General features: G+C 39.7%; 1 protein-coding gene across 1 annotated transcript in view; it reads left to right on the top strand.

Moving 5' to 3' along the window:
• The window catches only part of FGD6 (FYVE, RhoGEF and PH domain containing 6), an 82,510-nt gene that overhangs the window by 48,474 nt on the left and 18,571 nt on the right, over window positions 1-15,465 (top strand). The window contains exons 6-15 of the mRNA XM_075860107.1: window positions 4,409-4,560; window positions 5,934-6,090; window positions 6,449-6,536; window positions 9,522-9,572; window positions 10,661-10,719; window positions 10,860-10,931; window positions 12,805-12,873; window positions 13,766-13,849; window positions 13,937-14,016; window positions 14,273-14,375. Of these exons, the coding sequence (XP_075716222.1) occupies window positions 4,409-4,560; window positions 5,934-6,090; window positions 6,449-6,536; window positions 9,522-9,572; window positions 10,661-10,719; window positions 10,860-10,931; window positions 12,805-12,873; window positions 13,766-13,849; window positions 13,937-14,016; window positions 14,273-14,375 (915 nt within the window). The remainder of the gene's footprint in view (window positions 1-4,408; window positions 4,561-5,933; window positions 6,091-6,448; window positions 6,537-9,521; window positions 9,573-10,660; window positions 10,720-10,859; window positions 10,932-12,804; window positions 12,874-13,765; window positions 13,850-13,936; window positions 14,017-14,272; window positions 14,376-15,465) is intronic.

Raw genomic sequence — 15,465 nt, 5'->3', positions numbered from 1 at the left:
AAATCATTAAGATTTCGAGGCTGTCGCTTGGCAACTCGGATCTTCAGCTCCGTCCATAAATTTTCGATGGGATTAAGGTCTGGAGACTGGCTAGGCCACTCCATGACCTTAATGTGCTTCTTTTTGAGCCACTCCTTTGTTGACTTGGCTATATGTTTCGGGTCATTGTCGTGCTGGAAGACCCACCCACGAGCCATTTTTAATGTCCTGGTGGAGGGAAGGAGGTTGTCACTCAGAATTTGTCGGTACATGGCTCCATCCATTCTCCCATTGATGCGGTGAAGTAGTCCTGTGCCCTTAGCAGAGAAACACCCCCAAAACATAATGTTTCCATCTCCATGCTTGACAGTGGGGACGGTGTTCTTTGGGTCATAGGCAGCATTTCTCTTCCTCCAAACACGGCGAGTTGAGTTAATGCCAAAGAGCTCAATTTTAGTCTCATCTGACCACAGCACCTTCTCCCAATCACTCTCAGAATCATCCAGATGTTCATTTGCAAACTTCAGACAGGCCTGTACATGTGCCTTCTTGAGCAGGGGTACCTTGAGGGCACTGCAGGATTTTAATCCATTACGGTGTAATGTGTTACCAATGGTTTTCTTGGTGACTGTGGTCCCAGCTGCCTTGAGATCATTAACAAGTTCCCCCCCGTGTAGTTTTCGGCTGAGCTCTCACCTTCTTCAGGATCAAGGATACCCCACGAGGTGAGATTTTGCATGGAGCCCCAGATCGATGTCGATTGACAGTCATTTTGTATGTCTTCCATTTTCTTACTATTGCACCAACAGTTGTCTCCTTCTCACCCAGCGTCTTACTTATGGTTTTGTAGCCCATTCCAGCCCTGTGCAGGTCTATGATCTTGTCCCTGACATCCTTAGAAAGCTCTTTGGTCTTGCCCATGTTGTAGAGGTTAGAGTCAGACTGATTAATTGAGTCTGTGGACAGGAGTCTTTTATACAGGTGACCATTTAAGACAGCTGTCTTTAATGCAGGCACCCAGTTGATTTGGAGCGTGTAACTGGTCTGGAGGAGGCTGAACTCTTAATGGTTGGTAGGGGATCAAATACTTATTTCTCTGTGCACAATGCAAATAAATATATATAATTTTGACAGATTATATTTAAAAAAAAAAAAAAATCAATCTCTCACTGGTAAAATTAACCTAGCCTAAAAATTCTAGACTGTTCATGTCTTTGACAGTGGGCAAACTTACAAAATCAGCAAGGGATCAAATACTTATTTCCTTCACTGTACATACATACATACATACATACATACATACTGCACACACATATATATATATATATATATATATATATATATATATACTGCACACATACATACATACATACATACATACTGCTCACACACGACATATACACACAATGCACACATACATACTGCACATACATACTTCCCACACTACATATACACACAATGCACACATACATACACTACATATATACGCACACTGCACACATACTACATATATAGACAGAATGCACATATATACACACACACACACATTACATTACACCACCGTGCGCGGAGGATGGGAAGGCTCGCTAACAATGTATTACATGAGAGGTCATAACACAGCCTGCATGTGACGAAGGCACATACAAATTGCACATGCGCAGCTCCTTAGACACCAAAAAAATATAGAAATCACGGACACATTCTTTTTGTTCCGGAAACAACGGACAGTTGCCAAAAGTCCTCTAATTTCACGGACTGTCCATGAATTAACTGACGGTTTGCAACCCTGTGCAGAGCGGGTACAGTTCGCCAAAGCCAATGGAGTAAAAGAGCCAAACATATTAAATGGAACAGAACTGGTAAATGTCTCATTGCGCTTGCCGTTGTCCGTTCCCCCATCTCCCAATAATGAAAGATAAAAGGAGCAGGTTCCAGTGGAATATCTATGGTCCACATGGAGGATATAAAGTGTATAATTTGATTTTTTTTTTCCCAATTTTTGTGATTTAGGGCAGGACCAAATGCCATGAAGAAGATCTGACTTGTCAAAAGTACCCTTTGGACAGCGAGTCATTTTGTCTGTCTTGAGTGGTGTAGGTGGCAGATTGAAAGCATATATTGCTTTGTGCATTAGTCTAAAGTGCGTGTCTCTCCATTTCCCATGCCCATTCATTTTAATGTAGTACTATAGCCACTGTAGAGAAAATGTATGGCAAGAGGCTGCTTTCCCTGGTGATAACCGCTGATCGCTGAAGGGTTTCTGATACTGTGCTACCTTTTTTTTTCTTAAAGGGATTGTCTCATCAACCCCATTTTAAATTAAAGACCCATTAGTAGTGTTTGTTATTCTGTAACAGACTCAGAATTACCACTTTACAGTGTTCGTAATACCTCTTCCTCTAGTGTCCGCTAAAATGATAAGCTTTGTGCATGAGTGGTGACTCTTTTAAGCCTCGTTCTTAGATTGTTTACTAGTCTTTGTAGGGTAAAATATGTGGATAAATTTCATGCAGTGTGAACATCATTGGCCTGTGTGTAAGTTATGGATTCATATATGGTTAATATCTATCTAAAGACTGGGAATTACTTTATTTTTGTAAACGCTGTGGGTGTGACTTATGGCTTTAAACCAGTATCATGGCGTTAAAAAGTCACAAATGATGGTGCGTATGTCATATTTGCGCAGTAGTTTGTGCATATTAGCCGTTTACACTGTCCCCACCACTTTTCAGAAAGTAGACAGGGCTTAGGCCCCATGCACACGACAGCAAAAAACTGCGGTCCGCAAAAACTGAGCCATTCACTTTCATTGAACACTGACACTTTTCCATAGCACTACGGAAGGGTGTCAGTGCCGTGGAAACGTTCCGGGAATTATGGAACATGTCAGTTCTTTCGCATTTTGCGGGCCGTGCTCCCATACTTTGTATGGGAGCACGGCCCGAAAATGCGGCTGTCAGTCAGCGGCCGGCCGTGCCCGCAATCACGGGCCGTGATTGCGGGCACGGTCGTGTGCATGGGGCCTTAAAGTAAGGGAGCGGGGCCACACTTGTAAATTCTAGTGGAAATCTTTGCCAGCTTGTAGATGTCCCTTTCTGGCGCGCAGACAGCAGAAGATACAAATTTTTTTTATTAAGAGACGTAAACATCTTAATAATTTTAGTCACATCTTACTCCCGCAGACTTCATACTAAGACTGGCGTTTGAAATGGCAGTCTTAGTAAATCTGCCCCATAGTCGGACACCTCTCTCTATTTCAAAGTGGAGATCTACTGCACTCACCAGTCTAGTTACTGCACTCTGTTCACGAATGCTACAATATATCTGACTGGAAATCCTCAAGCTGATACATGCTGTGCAGAGCATAGAGGTGCCCTGTGTCATAGGTTATATGTGTCCCATGATTTAACATGGTAGTTACAAGGGTGTCCATGTTTAAGTAAATTATATCTGTTGAGTAACAGCGTACGCCAGCATGGGAATATGGCTAAATCATGGCTGTCCTTAAATGTCTGCAAATAAAAATCACTGCGGAAATGTCCAGTAACAAAATTGATGTCTAGAAAGTCATAGCACAGTTCTTTCTTTGTACATGAGCTGACATTATCAATGTTGATAATAGTTTTCCCCTTGTGTTGTGTAGATTAGGTTTCTCGCTTATAAAGATTTCTGCCGAACCATTCACCCATCCTCTTTGCCCCTGAGTTGGGGTTAACTGGACATTAACATTAGCTTAAATATAAAAAAAGAAGCAAATCCTCCAGCAATGTTTGAACCGAGTATTGGATGTCCCACCTGAGTGGCTCAAGTTTGTATGGGTCAAGTGACATAAAGATGGTAAATTATGGATAAAGTTCATTGGTTTATTAATGCATTTAATGAACATAAACCACGTTTTAGTATTCGTTTATGGGTTTGACCAAACAAGTGTTAATCATCGAGATTTATTTATAGTGGCGTAGGATGCATGCATGGTGAAAATGTTGCAAATTACGGCAAATTTATCAAAGTGGTGCACGTGGTATGATAACCTTTGTGAACCCATTAAGCATGTTTCCCTATCTTATACTACCTCATGTGGAGTACATATACACCTATATGCTTTGCCAAAAACATGGCACACATCTTTAATAAATTTAGGGCATTTTACAACTACTCTAAGCCAAACCTCCTATTTTAAGACCCTTTTTAAAACGTTTAATACATTTGATGTTGTGTTCCCTTTAGAACATGGTAATTTTTGTTAAATTGTAGCATTCACAAGGTTTTTTTCATTCGCTTGTTTTTCTACCTCACTTTATTTCGTATTCCTCACTGTATATAAGTGTCAAAGTGGTCTAGTAAATTCTATTAATTCTTAGCATATACTGTTTTCATGTAGAGGAAATGACTTTGCTCAGACCAGGGTTTGTTATCCTTACTTTGGCAGGATTTCCGCTATGCTGTGGCTCAAGCTTCCAAACATCTCGGGAAGCCAGTGATTGAGGACAAGATCCTAAATCAGATCCTGTACTACCTGCCCCAGCTGTATGAACTGAACCGGGATGTGCTGAGAGAACTACAGGAGAGGATGTCTCAATGGTAGTTTTCACAGTATATAAATACACAGACAAATTGGGAAAAAGAAAATGTGATTTGTACATTACATTTTTTTATATTTTTTTTCAAAACAAGAAACCCATCACGGGCCAATTTTTTTTTTTTTGTTGTTTTCCTTTTTTTTGTAATGGGATTCAATGGCAGAAGCTCGCAACTGTATAGTCATACTTTAGACATTCAAAGAAAAGGGAGTATATAGCCATCCAATAGTATAAAAATAAAAACATTTGATTAATCATACATATAAGACCGTAAACATATAACACGCATATGCATGGCAAAGACTCCCAGAATTGTACATTGGTATGGTAAACGGTGACCAAAAAAGACTAATCAAAAAAGTGTCTTACATATATCCTAAGCAAAAAAAGTTTGTCAGAGGATCAAAGTAAAATAATATCAATATACCAAAATAGGTATATCTACGTAATAGCGGGCTTGTGGGGGTTAAATTTCTTGTAGATGTATTTCAGTTCATTCAAAAAGTCAGTAAGTGCCTATAAGGTGCGCATGTGTGTTGGGCAGAGTGAGAGGTGAATCTTTGCCTTACTCCGGCTCCTTGGAGGCACTGCACGTACCCGGGATTCTTGTTGCGCACCAGCAACCCAGATGTGCGCTATAGCACTGAGAGCTGGAAGTGGGGCGTGGCTCTCTTCCGGTCACACCAACACACGTGCCGGAAGCTTAATGGCGCTAGTTATCAATTGTAGACACTTGTCCTCCACACCACATAAGGGCTAGGCAGTATCCGGACACCATACACCCCCTGAGGAAGTAGATCACCCCGAGAGGCATGTCCGGGTATATACCGGTTGCGTACAAGTGTTTGACCGTTGAGATCCGTTACGTTGGCTTTATTTAAAGCTTTACAGTTAATGGACTTGCACTTTATTTCACCCCCATGATGGGTATCCCCGGGTGGGAATATTTATGTAATGGTTATACTTTTGCATATATTTGGCGGCACAAACGCCTACAATGTCTTCTTTATTTGCTTTAAAGGAAAACTCGGGGCAATACACTTATGCCTGGTGCAGGGCCTGACATATAGATTTAAAGAACATCAAAGAGAGAATTGCGCGAGGATCGCTTCCTAAAACCTTGCACTAGGCACAATACAATGTATCACTTTTGCCTTGAGTGGTCATTTAATAAGAACAAAAAGAATATGGTGTGTTTTGTTTTTTTTTTGTTTTTTTTTGTTGGGGCCCCCCAAAAAAGCTATGGATTGAAATACTAAAAAAAAAATGTATCTTAAATATTTTATTGTTCCATTATAGAGCTGTTAGAAGTTCCTTTTGATGTTTAACGCAATTGGCCGTATTTATCCATTAAAAATACTTTTTGCTCTATAGGAGTGAGCAACAGAAGATTGCTGACATCTTTGTGAAGAAAGGGCCATACCTCAAGATGTATTCTACATACATTCGAGAATTTGATCGTAATGTGGCGTTACTTGATGAACAGTGCAAGAAAAATGCTGCTTTTGCTGGAGTTGTTAAAGATTTTGAGGTAATGACTTGTCTAGTGCTTAATGATTTAAGAATCTGCTTAGATTGGTGGCCAAGAGTGAATGTAAAAGGTGACAATAACTTTGTATATGTATCCGTGCCATTGCTTTATGGCTCGCATTGGTTGCAGTTGAAATCGCCTGCTAAGCCAAGGGGGCACATAGGGCTAACACATAACCCATAACGTTACAGTTGTTTCTAGAATGGAGTAATAGATTTTATGGTGACTACAAAAATCTTATTTTTTTTTCATTATTGCTTAATATTGTGTGTGGGTTGTAGGCTCACAACTGGCTTGTTTGTGTTTCGGGAATATGCTGTATAACACGGTTGTAAAGTAATGTATTGTTTTCTTTTAGATGAGCCCTCGTTGTGCTAACTTGGCTCTGAGGCATTATTTACTAAAACCGGTTCAAAGGATTCCTCAGTACAGATTACTTTTAACAGGTACACAAGAAAGCTTCTTTAAATAAACCTCTCTGTATGTGTAGATTCAGGACAATTTGATTCCCTAAACTGCTTAGATACCGATGTTTTCTTAGAACATTCAAGTAATGCATATATTTCTGATTGTAAGATCCAGTAAAAACTTGAGTTACCATTTATAATTCTTCATTAGGGAGTCTTCATAGCCAGACGGGTTAGCAGAGGTTTGAATATGGGATGCTGTTTGGTAAAAGCAGAGGCATCTTGTGGGTGACAAAACTGGATCTGGATCATACTTGTGCAGATCCAATGTGGCATTTTTTTTTTTATAAACTGCTCTAGGAAAGGGAGAGGCTTAAAGGGAACCTGTCACCAGCATTTCACCTATTAAACCAGCAATACCAGGGGGTAGTGGGTGAAAAATCATTTCTATATAACCTATAATTGTCTTCTTAGTCGGCTCTGTAGCTTTAGTCTTCAGTTTTTTAGTGTTCCCACACCGTATGCTAATGAGCATAAAAGAGTCAGATCTTCATTTGAAAAGAGTCAAATCTTCGTTTGAAAAAAGTCATATCTTCATTCCTCAATTCTTTCCGAGTTTACCCCGCCTCCTTACTTTTGATTGGCAGCTCGCTGCCTTCCCCCAGCACACACAATCCCGCGCTTGTGCATTGATGTCCTGTTCTGTGTGAGTGCACAAAGGGACACCGGATTATAACGATAAAAGCCGCAAAATATTTGCGGACCGTTATTTACAGGCGGAGGAGGAATTTAGGAGAGGGGATAACGGCAATGAACTTTTTATAGCAGCGGCCAGTGAGGGATAAACAAAAGTTCAATAGGTGAAATGCTGGTGACAGGTTCCCTTTAATTACCAACCTGTTTCTATGCCCGAGATATGGAAATAATACTGAGACCCACTGCGAACATAGACTGATTTAAAGAGGACCTGTCATCTGCACAAAAAAACGCAGATATCTGTTATGTTCACACGCAGAGTCAAAAATGGCTGAAAATTACAGAGCTGTTTTCAGAGAAACACAATGAAAAACCACTCCAAAAACTTCTCAAGAAGTGACATGCTCCTTCTTTTTATTAATGCGCTGTTTTTTAAAAAGGCGGCGTAAGAACACACCACTGTCTGAACGAAACGCTGTTTTTCCCATTGAATTTAATGGACAGATGTTTATAGGCATTTAGCTAGCATCTTTTCAGGCATATTTCGAGGCATTTACGCCTGAAGACTGTGTGTGAACATACGCTTAGTTTGCAGACGCCTCACAGATTCTGCCGCTTTTTATTTTTTTCTTCTAGCCCCTACCATTTCTGAGATATTGGGGCCATTCTTTCTGGTGTCCAATATGCAAATGAGGCCATTGACTGTCAAGTGGGCGGTTTCCCCTTATCAAGTGACCGGTGTTACACGCCTACTTGACAGTCAAAGGCCTCATTTGCATATCCGACACCAGAACTAACGGTACCGATATCTCGGAGACGGTGGAGACGGAATCAATAGTGGAGTCGACTGCGCTATTGATTCTGTTGGAAAAACGGAAACCTGCCTGAATGGTGACGAACGGAAACCATTCGCTATGTTTCCGTCACCATTGAGATCAATGGTGACTGAAACGGAGCTGTGGTTTCACTTTCAGTGGCGGGGTTCACCCGACGGAAACCTCCAACGGAACCCCAGAAGGAAAGCGAATGGTGATGTGAACAGGCCCTAACTGAGATGTTTCTCGTGAGATCACACTGTGCTGTGAATAAAGCTGAGCATGAATGAAGAGAAGTTTGTGACGTTGATTGGTTGGCGTCATACACTTTTCTTTACAATGCCCACTTGGTTAAACGAAAAAAAAAACGCCCAGTTGGGCATTTAGAAAAAATTAGCATAAATCTAAAAATGATCAGAACTTTGTCAATAATAAACGTTTTTAAAAACAAAACAAAACCGTAGTTATCAGCATCAAAGCGTTTATTAGATTGAGTAGGAGATAGGGAAGTTATAAACTGGTGACTGAGCCCAAAGCTAATGATAATGTTTTGCAATAATGTTAAACTGCTGGTAACGTTGCAGCTGCTATCGGCAAACATTCTGTAATGGAATAACGGCTCAGCAGTCTTATCTTCCCCATCTCCATTTGTCCCCTCTGTGATACCTCAGAGGTGTGTGTTTATCATTGCCTGTGGAATAAAATATTTGTTTTTTAAGCTCCTTTTGAAATATTTAAGCCAGTACTCCACATCAAAGTAAAGCATTTCAGTGCCTGCTGGAGAGGGGGCCTCCCGGTTGACTCTAAAATGTGTAGTATTTCTGCTCTTTGAGTATCAACTATATATGTTCACCTCTTTGCCACATCAAAGCAGACGGTTTCACGAAAGACATGCTCTTCATATTAATGAAAGTCTTTTCTGCTTTATTTTTCGGGTAATTGATGGTAGATTTATTGGCCTCCTACTGTATACTTCTTGCATTCCCTCTGCTGAGAAGTAGCTGAGCAGCATTTCACAACTCTTCAAGGGATTTTTGGGTGTGTGCACATTTTATATAAAGATGTTGATGTCCATCTCTTTATGGGTAACGCTTCAGTCATCTGGTCTGTTTTTATTTTTCTATTCATTTTTATTTGGTGATAATTTATTAAATACAATAATTGATTAAATTATAAATAGATATTGCCTCCTTATAATGGGTGGTAAGATTCTTGCTCCTAGACCAGTGCTTGCTCTGTTATAATGTAGAACACGTCCTATGGGACACAATCAATAAGCTAAACTGCTTCTGTTTTCTTTCAAATAGCCACCTAGTGGTTATAAAGAGTATAGTCCTTTTCCCACAAGAGTATCTACTATAAAATGACATGTGCAATATTTCTGTTGAACTAAAAAATATTCATGTATGACTGTAATTAATATTAGATGATTGTACAGTTGGATTTAGTCAGATTTTTCAGTATTATAAAGCATGTTTTTCTTTAAGGCTTAATAGACCTATATTTTTTTCAGATTACCTCCAGAATCTCTCACAGGAGTCATCAGACTACAGTGACACACAGGGTAATGCATATTCGTTTTCAGAACACAGTATTTTAAATTGTGTTAGTTATTCAGTTGTAGTTTTGCTTATAATGAAACTCTTCTATAACCATGGGTAATGTGCTCCATATATTCTCATTGATTTAAGATTACATATGTGCGATTTTAGATTGCATATGTGCTAATAAGTGCCTTTCTTTTCACACAGCATCAATACTAGACACCTATCTACACATTCATACTACAGATTTTCAGCGCAAATTCCATTTTGAAAGGGTAACTAAACTTTCAAAAAACTTCTGACATGTCAGAAGTTTTGATCAGTGGGGGTCTAAGCACTGAGACCCCCACCGATCTCTCTCTCTCTAAAACAAAGTGGCAGAAGCACTCGTTCCCGAGAAAAGCTGACCAAAAACGAAGCGGCTCAGCAATCGCCTGAGTGCTTCTGCTGCTTCATTTTAGCGATCTGTGGGGGTCTCAGTGCACCGATCAAAACTTCTGACATGTCAGAAGTTTTTTTGGGAAGTTTAGTTACCCTTTAGAATCTGCTTCAAATGTTCAACACAAATCCCCATCCACATGATGCGGAAAATAAATTTGAGGAGACACTGCTCATTTTCATAACTGCAGCATGCTCTATTCTGCTGCAGATTCCCATGGTTGTCACCAATTTGTATATAAATTGGAGAAAACTTCATCAAAATCTACATGAGTATTTTATGTATTTTTCATGTTGATTTTTAAAGCGGATTCTTGCTGAGCTTATGTTTGTTTGTACTTGCCACATAGATCATTATAAACTTAGAATAGACATATACTCCGACATCCACAGCATGCCCTAATATTGTGTGACATAAAGTGGCAATAAATGTGTTTTATAGGGCGCGCTTTAGATGTGTTTTTGGTGTATAAAACATGTCTGTTCCCATCCCGAGCTGGTCATGTTAGATAATCACTCATTACAGTTTATGCCACCTCTATGACCGACTGCCCCCTTCCACCATTATTAGATAAACTTCCTGTAAAAGGAATGGTCTGTAAACGAACATCCTCTCTAATATTTAGGGTTTTAAGTTATTAACAAAATTGTATATTTTTACCCCTTGTAGCCGCCTTGAGTGTCGTCATTGAAGTTGCTAATCATGCGAATGACATCTTAAAGCACGGGGTAAGTATTGTTACTGGTTGGCCCTGGAATACATAGTTTATTTAATGGTTAAATCCAGTAAAATAGGATACCCTTATTTGTTTACTTGTGTATTTCATTCATAAATAATCCACAATGATTTTTTTATTTCTATTTGTAAGGACAATTTTCAAAAGCTTATACAGATTCAGTACAGCCTGAATGGTCATCATGAGATTGTGCAGCCAGGGAGGGTATGTACTGAAGTAATTTTCACTTTTTATGTTTTATTGTTAGGACATTCATTCATTACTTTTGCATGCATGTCTTTTATTGACTGCTAGTATAAGCCGAATGTGGCTTCAACTAATGCTACAACTAATAATTTCATTTAGGTGGAGTATTCTTATTAACATTGTGGAAGTGAGTGCCTTGAGGTTTTATATTAAATACATTATGTGTGCTTCTTTTGTTTGTTTTGTCTTTGCAATTAACATTTTTTAGAAAATTTAGAATAGCAACAGCTCATAGATACATATGTTAAAGGGGTTTTCCTGATTTTTACATTTTTGTTTGTCCACTAATTCTACACTCTCCCACACACTAAAGTTCAAATGTACTTACATTTCAGAAAGTGCCCCTGATCTCCGTTCTCCCTCGATGGTCACGTGACTGGTGATGTCACATTTTCACCATTCTCCAGTGCCGCACTGCATACCAATCACATAGTTCTAGATCAGTATATGGCAAGTCACTAGTGACGTTACTTTATGTGGGCGACTTCCTTCACTGCAGGGACCGTGCATGCGCGGCTCCCTGTTACTCTGTAATGTGCATTAAACAAGAGGGAGGAGCCTAATTCACACTTCTTCGCTATGGAAACAAACTAGTCCCAAAATCAATGTAAACAAATGGTGCGTGACGTGAATGCTAAGTATAGATATTTTTTGTGGAGGAAAAGTGTCAGCAGGTTGTTTACAGTAGGGAAAGTGCATTGATCGTATTTTTTTGGGGAGAGAGGATCTCGGAAAACCCCTTTTAAGCTTGTAAATAAAGTAAAAGAATAAGTGTCCTGCGTAGATGAGCATACTGCATAGATACGGTATAAGCGTACTTCATGGATGCACTAAAACAACCAAGCTTACTGAATAGATACGATAACAAAACCAAGCTTACTGCATAGATACACTAACAAAAACGTAAAAAAAAAACACTGTGTGTTTGGGTGTACCAGAAATGCCCTATGTCGCCACTGAGGGACGAATTCGGGGGAAGGCGACTTGGCTGCTCTTAAATCAGGTTTCTCTGTCTCTCACTGCTGTAATAAGTATGTTTTTGCAAAATAAACATAGGATGAGAAACCTATGTATTTATTTAGGCTCTGAGCAGTTTTATGATAATTTTCCAGCTGATCCATATGACCCCTTATTGAAGTGGGTAGACCTTTAATGAATCAGATTATAGCAGGTTTATAACCACAATGAGTCTTGGTAAATCCTGTGAGAGCGCTACATTTCTGTATAGTTTCAGCTGTAAAAGCAGATGTTTTCTAAACTCTTAGCTGCAATAACTGTGACAAGTGAAAGCCGAGAATTCGTCTGCCTTCCCATATGTAAATGTTTGCCTGAGATATTCTTGCATTCGCAGGTTATTTAGCTATTACAGGAGCCAGTGATTTAATCTTTACTACAGCCGTCATTTCTGGTTACCGCCTGGCACACTCATCCCAAAATTCTCTTTTATAGCATATTAAGGATGAGTTTAGACACTGCAGAATTTTTCTGCTGCACATTTCCATATCTGCAGCATTCCTTGCAGCTTTGAAAACTCCATTCTTGTGAATTGTACGGTGCTTTGATGCAGATATTTTGTGCGAATTAATCTGCCACATCTAAATTTAAGGAAGCGTTCCTATTGGTTGAGATGAAGAATAGAAAGGCTCAGAGAAGTTATTCGGAGAAGTTATCCAGAACTGGGTGTGATGTTTCAAACTGTAGAAGATAGACTGTGTTGTAAAATATACAACTATGTGTAACACGATCAGCTTGTTATTCGCGAGCACTGTCATAGCTTTTTTTTCTCCATCTTTTTTGCTCCTGGTTTCAGTGTTTCATTTTGCTTGCTCAGGTTTTTCTGAAAGAAGGGACTTTGATGAAGCTTTCCAGGAAGGTCATGCAGCCACGAATGTTTTTTTTGGTAAGTTGCCAGATTAGTGAAAACATGCCTGAGGAAGCTGTTATTGACCATAGGCCATGGTACCCCTCTGTACATAGATGAACAGAAAGCAAAACAACTTTTCTGCAACTTAGCCTGTATTTTTATGTTCTTTATTCAGCCTTTTCACAATTTTTTAAGGTTACTCTCGCCCCATTCTATGTTGAATATAAAGACACTTGAATTAATATACAGACTTTGTCATGTCTTTAAAGCCCTAATAATGTTGACTAGGAGTATGTAACGAATTGTAATACATTACACCCAGTCACTAAAGAGTTTTCATAGGGTTTAGAAAATTCACTTGCATGATCGATCTCCAGTTATGAACTACATTAACACAGTGGGGGACATTTCTGAAGCCCTTGGAGTACAAAAGTCGCAATTTGCACAAAAATCTATTATTTTTTTTGTGAACCAAATTTTGCGACTTTTCTATCTTATTACCGCCTCCGCATAGTTGTATAAAAGTGGGTGGGGCTTAACATGAGGGGCAGGGTCACCGCTGGCCAATAAATTTACTATACTTTGCCTGTATATTCTAGCGCAAATCTACTCTAGCTTACAGCTGGAGGATATTTGATTTTCTGGTGCACGTACAGCCAGTAACGCACCTAATTTATTAGACGTGCGCCTCTTAATAAATTAGGCGCATCTTCCACTTTCTTTAGATTAAGGCTGGCGTATGACATGCCAGTCTTAAAATAAATTGTCCCCAATGGGTATCATTTATTAAAAGCTACGAATCGGAGACAAGCTTTCATTTTTAAAACTGCTCTCGAATAATGAAAACTGCACTGTGATGAACTGTTAAGTCACGTGTTATGTAAAGCAAGGCTACAGAATCTAACTTTTTTTTTTCCCCACCCTTCAGTTCAATGATACTTTATTATACACAACCCCCGTCCAATCAGGAATGTATAAACTTAACAACATGCTCTCTCTGGCTGGGATGAAGGTAGGTGTTTTGTATTGTCTAGGCTATATTTTTTATTATTATGCAGTAACACACACTATATTTTATTGATGTGCTTTGCTCTTTAAGGTGAGGAAGCCAACCCAAGAAGCCTATCAGAATGAACTGAATATAGAAAGTGTGGAGAGATCCTTCATTTTGTCTGCCAGGTACTCTACAATGTTGTTAGTTTATTTTAAAAAAAAAACTTACAGTAAGTTCTGTTCTCGTCTGAAACGTATTCATATTTCAGATTTATTTTCCTCATTTAGGCATGACACTTGGCTATTTACTGGATGTTTTTATATCACTATTCAATACAGATAGTTGTCTCCCATTCCTAAACAAAAAAAATAAACTATGTGGTTTTTTTTCGGTCAAAGCAAACAACATTCTAATAGGGCTTCATTTTCTTCTTTATAACAGCTCTGCCACTGAGAGAGATGATTGGCTCGATGCAATCTCTGCAGCAATAGAGGCTTATGCCAAAAAGAAAATAACCTTTAATCCCAGTAAAAGTCATGAAGAGGTATGTCTAATACATGATCACAGCTTGTGATTTTTAAAGGGGTTGTGTCTGGTATTCCAGCACCGCGCTGTTGAAGTGCATGGAGCTGAGCAGCAATAGCACACACAACGTGTGGATAGGTGTGGCACTGTTTTTGGGAGAAAGCAGCCATGTTTTTCTAATCCTCGACAACTCCTTTAAAGAGGCTCTGTCACCAGATTTTGCAACCCCGATCTGCTATTGCAGCAGATCGGCGCTGCAATGTAGATAGGAGTAACGTTTTTATTTTAAAAAAACGAGCATTTTTGGCCAAGTTATGACCATTTTTGTATTTATGCAAATGAGGCTTGCTAAAGTCCAACTGGGCGTGTTTAAAGTAAAAGTCCAACTGGGCGTGTGTTATGTGTGTTACATCTGGGCGTGTTTACTTCTTTTACTATCTGGGCGTTCTGACGAGAAGTATCATCCACTTCTCTTCAGAACGCCCAGCTTCTGGCAGTGCAGACACACAGCGTGTTCTCGAGAGATCACGCTGTGACGTCACTCACTTCCTGCCCCAGGTCCTGCATCATGTCGGACGAGCGAGGACACATCGGCACCAGAGGCTACAGTTGATTCTGCAGCAGCATCGGCGTTTGCAGGTAAGTCGATGTAGCTACTTACCTGCAAACGCTGATGCTGCTGCAGAATCAACTGTAGCCTCTGGTGCCGATGTGGCCGACACGATGCAGGACCTGGGGCAGGAAGTGAGTGACGTCACAGCGTGATCTCTCGAGAACACGCTGTGTGTCTGCACTGCCAGAAGCTGGGTGTTAACGAACAGAAGTGGATGATGCTGATTCGTCAGCATCATACACTCCCATTCCTAACGCCCAGCTAGTAAAAGAAGTAAAAACGCCCCGATGTACACACATAATACACGCCCAGTTGTACTTTTACTGTAAACACGCCCAGTTGTACTTTTGCAAGCCTCATTTGCATAAATACAAAAATGGTCATAACTTGGCCAAAAATGCTCGTTTTTTAAAAATAAAAACGTTACTGTAATCTACATTGCAGCGCCGATCTGCTGCAATAGCAGATAGGGGTTGCAAAATCTGGTGACAGAGCC

This window comes from Rhinoderma darwinii, chromosome 3, assembly GCF_050947455.1.
Source record: "Rhinoderma darwinii isolate aRhiDar2 chromosome 3, aRhiDar2.hap1, whole genome shotgun sequence".
Classification (NCBI taxonomy): domain Eukaryota; kingdom Metazoa; phylum Chordata; class Amphibia; order Anura; family Rhinodermatidae; genus Rhinoderma; species Rhinoderma darwinii.
Note: the sequence above shows the minus strand (reverse complement) of the source record. Positions and strands in the feature narration are given on the sequence as shown.